Source organism: Ciona intestinalis, chromosome 3 (assembly GCF_000224145.3).
Source record: "Ciona intestinalis chromosome 3, KH, whole genome shotgun sequence".
In the NCBI taxonomy this organism is placed as follows: Eukaryota; Metazoa; Chordata; class Ascidiacea; order Phlebobranchia; family Cionidae; genus Ciona; species Ciona intestinalis.
This window is the reverse complement of record NC_020168.2, coordinates 2,253,642-2,262,557: the sequence shown is the minus strand read 5'-3', so window position 1 is coordinate 2,262,557 and position 8,916 is coordinate 2,253,642. Positions and strand designations below refer to the sequence as shown.

Below are 8,916 nucleotides of genomic sequence, written 5' to 3'. Positions count from 1 at the left end.
AAATGTCCTGCGTATATTACAGAACTCACTCCTCTCGTGAAAGTTAAATCAAACGTAATGGTTAACCCACGAAACAGGCAAAGCCTATATTGGCAAACACATAAAAACGTTTTACAAACGTTTTTAATAATACGATATACAAACGTTTTAATAAAAACGATTTACAAGCGTTTTTAATAAAGCGATTTACAAACGTTTTATACAAAGACCCCACAAACACAAGATTTATAAAAAAAATGACTTCTAATGTTCAACAGCAGCACAAAACTTTCGTGATGTTATATTTATATTGGATGGCGTCTCAGTATTTTAGGCTCGTTGTCTAATAGCGATCGGCGGGAATTACTTTATTTCTTTTGTTTTAAAACTGCACGGACGATTCTATAGCTTGAAATATAGCTTAAAAGACACAAACAGTTTGCCAACAGTGCATTTTGTTGTTGTTGTTGGTGGCTAAAATATTATTGGTACTATGACGCAAATATTTGGCATACCCTGGCATTTTAAAAGTTCTCCGCCTATGATCATTACACTACGAATCTGCCGGCGTTTTATAACTAAAGTACCTGTATTTAGTACATGTACAAACAATTTTAGCAAAAACATTTTTATTGTCACAATCATGATCTAGCAAAGTCGCGAACATGTTGCTAATAAATAGAAAATATTTACAGTTACATTGCCTAAAATATTTGTTATGGGTATTTAAACAGTCCAACTAAGAGTATAATCCCCGGGAGAAATCTTCGAACCTCTCATTGTACATCACATCACTTGTTGGTTGTGCAGTTTTGCTCAGACTTCTTTATTTGTAGCTTCAAATTGGTTCTGCTCTATAACATAGAGACATCAGATGAACTATTTGTTTTTTGGCAATTTTACAATGGTTATCCTGACTTCTAGTCACATCTTCCTCTTCCAGTGCTTGAGGGTTTTGTCGTTATCAACAGATGTTGTAGATCTTGTACCAGGTTCAGGGTTACAGAGAGAATCTTATAGCATCAATTTTAATGGCAGTACCACTGCCAGTGTACATCTCAATATCATTTACAAGGCACAATGGGCCAGCTCTCAACTTCATTATCTGACATGACCAGAATTTTTGAGTGACCATTTTTTTGAGCCTATTTTAGTGCATTTGCTATGAAATAAAAATTGTATAAAAAGAAGAATAACCATCAAAACAAGATAATTTTATTAGAACCATTCTTGTTTACAACTGCCAACAAATAAAATTGACTAAAGCTTTGATCTTCAAAAATTATCTTTATAAAAAATGTCCCCTTTCCACTTTATTGTAGGTGAAACTGTAAGTAAACATAACGTCAACTATACACAGCGTAATCGTAAGGTACACGGCACAAACTGCCTTCGTAGATTACTACTATTATGCAGCGATAAGTAAGTAAGAAAAGAACAAATACATAAACAAGCAGCTCAAAGTTCAAACCTTAAAAGCAACCGCGGACTACAAATGCTTAGAGGGCGCCAGGCGCGATAAGTATCCAGCAAACAAAGAGTTTAAAACACCCCTGTTTATAACTTAAGTCGTACCAAGTAAGTAAAATCCTGTTAGGTTAGCTTTTTGCATCAAAATCGAGCGTATTTACTAGTTTCACAATGTTAGGTAATGCTAATCTCTGTTTGTTTACGTTTTTCTAAGGCTGCAGGTTCAAATAACAATACGCATTATGACGTCAACCCGGATCTGAGAATTGTGGCTTGGAAATGTACCATTTTTTGATAATAGCACATGTGCACGCGAAAAATGACCGTCTTGCACGCGCGAGATCTCGTCAGGAACTGCCATACTCTGCAGACTGGACTGCGCCGCACAACTCCTATTTGTTTGAGGGCATGCTCAAAAACGAAACTGCTATATTTGCAGATAGACTTTGGGCAATAACCTCTTTAATACAGAACTAAAACTTGGTTCACCTTCACAAATGATTGCTTCTTTAGGTTCGGATCCTGATTCCATTCCTTCCATGAAGTCCTGTTCATATTCAAATGTTGGTTTGGATTCTTTAGATTTTCTAGGCATCGTTCGGCAGATAAATGTTAATTTCTATTAATATAAAGATAACCTGCTATTTTATTAAATTTATTATTAATATTTATAATTTTACGTATTCGTCGAAAACGATAATTGCCATCTTCTAATAAGTATTATGATTCAAGAATGCTATCACTTTCTAATGTAAATTGTCAATGTAGTTGAATAACTTTCTAAGAAGCACCGTTTCTATAAAAATGCCACTCGCGAATTTTAATCATTTTTTGAACAACTGACACATTTGGGCGGGAAAATGTTTTACTATTTCCTATGATATGTGGGCAACAATATAGCAGAACCATAGAAATACCAGGTAATCCAAATTTCGCGTTTCTAGTTTCAATTGTTTTGGTGTATACAGGGTTGGTATATCGTATAATATATGCTAAGGTAAATGTAACCTAATATACGTGTTCCCACCAAAGATAACTTCCAAAAAAAGCACAAACTCTGCATAGCCAGTTGCAATAATCATCGATTTTTCTTAATTTTGGACGCAAAAGGGTCGGTTGCACGATTGGTGTCTTTTAACGTAAGGCACAGACCCAGAGTCTTGTTTTTATGGGTTCTCCACTGGAATCAAGCATATCGATAAGTTGTTTGTTTATTTATTATATTGCACCACCATTTTTTAGAAGTTCCATGTATAACATTGTTCGGATTACAATGCAAATATGTTCTTGGCCCTAAATGAATGACACGCTAAGTATAACATGGTTGAACCAATGCTATTATAGCATATAACTTAATATATATCACATGTATTAGCACGATACGAATAACATGTATTGGCGTGATACCTAAAAATATGTTTAGATATCTATGGTCCAACAGTGATGAACATGCATAGCCACATAAGACATAGTTGACATTAAATAACAAACTACAGTTACTTATTTGAAGAAATTACCAGAAACGCAATAATGAATTAGCATCATTGAAGAAAATGTCACAGCAACAAATATAAAATAAAACAGATTAAAATGCCACAAACATTCTTCTCAAATTTCAGTTTCAAATGGCTTGACAGACAGTTTGTAGCTGTGAAAAACATACACTTTCTCACCATCTACTTTGACTTGGTAGGTTTCAGCCTAAAAATATACCTTTAAGTTTAGAGAGCCATTCATTTAACATAATCAATACAGTAAACAAACGAGCAGAGCCCTATTGACAACTCCAGACAATGTGTTGAACTGAAAACTTACAGTAGGCAAATTTACCTTGCTACCATTTAAATACCTATCAATAACTACGCCGTAATTATACAACTTGAAGAATCAATAGTAAGTTAGTAACCATATGATGTTTCACCTTAAAATAATGGTTCAAATATAATTAAGTGTAAAAGAATATAGCATAACCACTTAAACGGTAACTGTTTGATGGGGTTGTGAATTTATTATGTTTATCTTACAATCCAGTGGTGCAAATACTTTATTTACGATTGATATGAAATGGGGAATTAGTATTCTACTCATTTTATTTCTACTTTTTCTATAAAGTAATATATATATATGGCCAGTAATTACTAAGTGAATTAAGATTTAACCCAAAAAAATTATTTTTACCAAAACCAAATTAACCCATTAATTACCTTTAATCCTTCCTCTGCCTTTCCAGTTAACAAATTAAAGGAAAAATGATGCCATGGACAAATAACATGGGGTTCTTCCCTTTTTACCAAGTCTTCCAAATCAACAATTACATCAAGTGGCCCTCCTAAATAACACAAATATGTATTGACACATTTAGACATGTTATATAAATCAAAACCTAGTTTTAAAAACTTACCTGCATGAGGACAAGTTGCATTGATAGCATAGAAGTTTCCATGAACATAAAACAATGAGATATCATCTCGCTTGCCACTGATTGAATATATTCGCTGACATGTCGCAGTCTCAAGAATACTATAAATCAAAATCGTATTTATATGACTATTTACACAAAAATTGACATTTAGATTTTAAATGGTTCGAAACATACATGCAAATAAGCAGATTAGCATGTCTACATTGTATAAAAGAAACTACTAACTTCTATTAATACACCTTTTGTATCCAACATACTGCCACACCTTAGGTTTCGCCTGTTGTTGATTTAACTTGTTTTTTCTTTGAAGTACTTTCGATGCTCCAGACTCTTGTGACATTGATTTTGGAAACTTTTTTCAAAGTTTCAATAATTTGCCTAATATGCAGAGCTATTAGTTAATCACACAAGAGAAATTTAGTTTTGAGAACCAATTGAAATAACAATATAAAATTTCAGATAACACCAAAATACATTATAAACATTACAGCAATGAACTTGTTCATAAAGAAATGAATTTTATTCCATGCTACAAGAAAATTCGGTTCAAAATTATATTTTAAGATTCAACAACAGATTTGTATCTATCAAGAAACTTTGGACTACTGAAAGCATAAATACCATACAAGACTGGAACACTCCAAGCACCAATCATGGCTAGTACAAGCTTTGGAGTTGCTTTCATTGAGCTAGAGATGTGCCAGACACTATTCACCCATGTGTGCCTGATAACTTGTGGATCACTAATAGCGGGATTAAACCATTTCCCATGCTGTGGGTGGTATGCCTTGGTCCAGTACTCTCTTCGCAGTCTTCCCTTGAGTTCCATTCTCTGATTATGCCGCCGCAGTTCTTCCGGAGTGATTTCGGACCAATTTTTTGGGTCAATTGTTGGAGGCATGGTGGTGACCTTGTTGGTTTTGTAGTTGAGCCGTGTACGGAAACGTGGACCTTTCTTCAGCCTATCCAAGAGCGGAGAAAAATGGGTTTCCTCAACCATGGTTCAACAATACCTTGTTAATCACAACTAATGGTACACTTGACCAATGTATTCTCCCAATATTTTTAATCTGTTATTTCCTGGAATACATGGTAAACATTAGAACTTTTACACTTGAATACAAACTAAATGCATTATCTTTTATAATAGAGGTCAATCAAAATTGTTAACAGAATTATTGCCAAAAATGTGTTAAAGTATGTAGGCCTACCCAGAGTCCGTATATAAACATGTTTAATTACGGACTCTGGGTCTACCTAATTCAGCCGCTTGTTTTTTTTATAGTTGACAGGCATTAAACTTTATCGTCATATACTGAGAATTAAAAAAGATAGAAACCAACAACTGTTGTTATTGGCGAAATAAGCTTACTTTACAGTAAATTAGTATTCTATATTGTAATGTTACCGAAGGTTAGCAAATAACCTCCAGTTTCGTCTTCTGGCTTCTGCTGTGTCAAAAAAAATGCTGCGCTTCGTCGGTTTTTGTATTTCATTCAAGCGTAACACTGGCAAAACACAAATATTTGAATGGGAATTCATTCGCATTGCATGTGTGGTTTGTTAATACGGCTGCATACGTATGCCTAACGCGGGGAATTAACAACAAAAAAAACAATTAAACGATAATTTTCCCGAAATTTACACAAATCTAGCTGTATACCGTACAATGTTTGGAAGGCAGAAAATGTTACCATCCTGGGGTACCTCATGCTCGTGATGTCCCTTAACTTTTCTTCCAAACATCATTGATCTCATTTCATTGCACCTCAAAGACTGCTTAGAATACCATTTTTAAAAACATGATCAAGCTGTTTAAATTGTTTAAACAGTATACTATTGTTCAGTTTTTTTAATATGGTTGCTGGGGTTGAGTTTTTTGAAGCTAGATTTCATCAAAATGCTTGTGTATTATGTTAGACACTACATGCAAATAAAAGATAACTTTCGACATGCAAAGATATTCCTGAATGCTTGTTTTTTGTATTAGAGACCACTGAACCTAGCTGTATTATGCATATAGATTATACTTAAATATAAAGTAATGGTATTTGGCCATTTGCATGATGGAATGGCCATTAATATACTTGTAAATTGTTAACACATGAAGACTGGTGTACAAAGTTAACCAAAAAAGTTGACAAATCGTTTGTAAATCTAATTGGCAAAAACATCAAAGTGTCTTTTCCGTTAAACAGTAAAACTGTGTTAGGGAATAAAACATTATAAAAAATATTTTCATAAAGTGGGTTCATTATTACATTTCAGAATCAATTATTGTGTGCTTAAATAAATTTGTTAGGCAATTTATAGATTAGAAGTTGCAATTGTACCACAGCACAGTATTAATATTACGCCAGTTGTGTTTAAGTAAAACATACAGACTTTAAGGACCAAGCTTTTAGATGAAAGTGTGATCAAGAACACCAGCTTCTTGGTAAACTGTGAGTTCCAATGTGAATTTTCATGATTTGGAAAAAGCTTACAACAACACAATGTTGGTGACAGGGCTTAATCAAAGAAAAGTTTCTGAGTCAGTGTTATTAATATGTTAACGCATAGGTGTGCTTTATGGTAATTTGCTTTTTTCTATTGGAAAGCAAAAAAAATTATAAAATAAGTTTTAAAAGGAGATATTCGAAAAAACGTAACTCATTGCAATAAACTAGATTGTTGAAAAAAATAATCATTTGTAGTCAACCTCTACTCACAACAACCTAAGAGCGGCTAACTTAAACAGTGCCTTCGTTACATTTGATAAAGAAAAATTTCAGCACATAATAAGCTAAACAATAAATACAGTTATTATCTACTAACAAATATGTCTCCTGACAATGAAACCCAAATAGAACAAACTTAGCTGCACTACCAATAGCAAAAAGTATGTAGTGAATCCTTCAAACTAAACATAAGAAGAATGAATATTTGGCAGTTGTTATTTAACATAGTTTTCAGCTGCTTGTGTTTACTTTCATAAAACCGATCTGTTGTGAACCGGTCTGTTGTGCATTGCTAGTTGGAGGATTCTGCTGCTGTTTCTCTCCAGTCTGCATTTTTGAAAATGCGAGCAATGCTTCAGGAAATGCAGGTGGTGTAGCTGGTGTATTGGTTGGCGGACAAAACTAAAATACAAAAACTTAAGTACAAGATCATAAAACCTTAAAATCGAAATTATAAAATATAACTTACAGGGTGTTGGTTATGCTGTTGAGGTATTCCAGATTCTTGAAAGTATCGACTTAGGGCAGCCTGTCAATAAAATTAATATTATGGATAACAGACACACTCAATTATATAGATAAATAAACACACTAAAAAATAAACATAACACAATCAGTTTTGTAAGTTTAACTTTAACTTTGCTAAAAAATGTGTATGTTTAAAAAATATATTTTTACTTTGTAGTTTGTTCTAATGGGATAACCATTGTTTAACTACAGTTGCTTATTTAGGTAGCCCATACGTAGCACAACTGGTCACCTCGAAGTGCCAATGTGTAGATTTTAAATGTTCCCTTGCTTCATGTGACAAGCAGCCAGCAGCCAGAACGAATTGATTCACCATTACTTCATGTTTTAAGTTTACATCATCCATGGTGAGCGTGTTGGTCGGACAAACGCAGATTTGACAGAATAAAAAGTCGTTCTTTTATAAAATAAAGTTTTGCAGGAAGCAACACAAATCTGAAATTGTATATTTTTCATTTACAACAACTTAAACATATTATAGCTATACCTTGTTACACCAGACTGCAGAGTATGGCAGGTGCACACGCGATTTTTTTACAGACTTTTGGTGATGCACGCCATAATTTGTCCCATGCACGCCAATTAATTAAACAAAGAAAAAATACGTATTAAATTAAGTAGGATTTCCTAAGGTGGCTTGAAAATGTACATGCTTTGCACGCAGATTTTTAATAATAGCATGCGCGCACGCGAAAAATAACCGTCTTGCACGCACGAGATCTCGTCAGGTACTGCCATACTCTGCAGACTGGTTGTTACACATGTTATAAATCAGTTCCTGTTTTTGGGTGTAAATTAGGTAATAAATTATTCCTAGTGAGCAATACTACTTAACATTAGGTACAATTTGATCTATTGGTTACATTTATACCATATTTTTATCACGAATTACAAACTTATTTGTATTCTAAGTGCACGGGGTTGACTTTTGATCACGACAACTTTCGGTTTTATTTTATGGCTATTATTGTTTTCACCAATATTTAAAATTACGTTAACTATAGTAAAAGAAGCACTTTTCAAACGTAGCGTGGTATTTTAAAGCATAACATTAACGCTAAAACGTGACTTAAACTACGCGAATGTGATCACACGCAATTTAGGCAATAACAACATTGTTTGTTGACAAAGTGAGAACGCGAAAAACAAAAAAACTATTCGTACAACGGTTCATGTATCGTAACGCGAGGATGAACACAGTTCGGGGACTGTCAACTATTTACTTACACGCAATAACAAAAGTTATCTAATGTCTACAACAATATCCTACAAATACATAAAAAAAACACTTCATCAATATTAGTTTTTGTTGATGATTATCGGAAATTATTGGTGTAATATTCGTGGTCGGTATAAGGTTAGAAGTCGGTGTCGTGATATGTTCGTTTCGACTGATATAATTGTACCGGTGTCGTAATATATTCGTTCCGATTAATATATATTTGTACCGGGCGCTATTGCGCATGCGCCAAGACGATATTGCGCATGCGCAATAGCTCAGAACAATTACAATGGCCACCCGGTTCAAATTTATTACGACCCTTCATTAAAAACGTTCCAGACAAGATGTTTACACGTTAAAACTATAGTTTTTGATTTGAAGTGATCAGAGCTGAGTTGGTATGTTATTTGTAGCCTAAAAAAGGAAGTATTGTTAACAAACTTATTTTATGCTAGTTTAATAAGAATATTTTACTTATAATTTACAGGTGCTGGTGAACCAAGGCGCCGTGGCGTTGTGGTTAGCGCGCCTGCCTGTAACCATTAGGTAATGGGTCAAGGCTCGTCGCTGCTACC

At 34.0% G+C, this 8,916-nt stretch overlaps 3 protein-coding genes across 4 annotated transcripts in view; all 3 read right to left on the bottom strand.

Annotated features, from left to right (window-relative positions):
• Positions 1-2,088, bottom strand: part of LOC100187231 (synaptonemal complex protein 3-like) — an 8,013-nt gene extending 5,925 nt beyond the window's left edge. The window contains exon 1 of the mRNA XM_002125167.5: positions 1,939-2,088. Coding sequence (XP_002125203.2) covers positions 1,939-2,044 — 106 coding nt within the window. The 5' untranslated portion in view covers positions 2,045-2,088. The remainder of the gene's footprint in view (positions 1-1,938) is intronic.
• Positions 2,089-2,648: 560 nt separating this feature from the next.
• Positions 2,649-4,357, bottom strand: LOC100185601. 2 transcript variants are annotated; one of them, XR_003395791.1, is made up of 4 exons: positions 4,137-4,357; positions 3,851-3,969; positions 3,654-3,778; positions 2,649-3,150 (listed from the first exon to the last, which is right to left on the bottom strand). XR_003395791.1 is itself a non-coding variant. In XM_002131017.4 (4 exons), the coding sequence occupies exons 1-4, from the start codon at positions 4,209-4,211 to the stop codon at positions 3,058-3,060; spliced, it is 438 nt and encodes a 145-aa protein (XP_002131053.1). In that variant the 5' UTR covers positions 4,212-4,357; the 3' UTR covers positions 2,649-3,057. The 2 variants fall into 2 exon arrangements, 1 of the variants encoding a protein (XP_002131053.1); XM_002131017.4 differs by having other exon boundaries at positions 4,111-4,357.
• Positions 4,358-5,761: 1,404 nt separating this feature from the next.
• On the bottom strand, positions 5,762-7,577 carry LOC100175410 (UBA-like domain-containing protein 2-B). Its single transcript, XM_002130918.5, has 3 exons — positions 7,352-7,577; positions 7,061-7,120; positions 5,762-6,993 (listed from the first exon to the last, which is right to left on the bottom strand). Exons 1-3 carry the CDS (start codon positions 7,463-7,465, stop codon positions 6,823-6,825), a joined length of 345 nt encoding a protein of 114 aa, XP_002130954.1. The 5' UTR covers positions 7,466-7,577; the 3' UTR covers positions 5,762-6,822.
• Between the last annotated feature and the right edge of the window lie 1,339 nt (positions 7,578-8,916).

Excerpts from the sequence above, each read along its gene's own strand:
- LOC100175410 (XM_002130918.5), bottom strand. The coding sequence starts at position 7,465 with ATGGATGATGTAAACTTAAAACATGAAGTAATGGTGAATCAATTCGTT. Across the intron at positions 7,121-7,351 it reads CTACACATTGGCACTTCGAG|GCTGCCCTAAGTCGATACTT; the intron begins GTGACCAGTTGT and ends TTTTATTGACAG. Across the intron at positions 6,994-7,060 it reads AACAGCATAACCAACACCCT|TTTTGTCCGCCAACCAATAC; the intron begins GTAAGTTATATT and ends TTTGTATTTTAG.
- LOC100185601 (XM_002131017.4), bottom strand. The coding sequence starts at position 4,211 with ATGTCACAAGAGTCTGGAGCATCGAAAGTACTTCAAAGAAAAAACAAG. Across the intron at positions 3,970-4,110 it reads CAGTATGTTGGATACAAAAG|TATTCTTGAGACTGCGACAT; the intron begins GTGTATTAATAG and ends TTTGATTTATAG. Across the intron at positions 3,151-3,653 it reads AGGCAGAGGAAGGATTAAAG|GCTGAAACCTACCAAGTCAA; the intron begins GTAATTAATGGG and ends GTATATTTTTAG.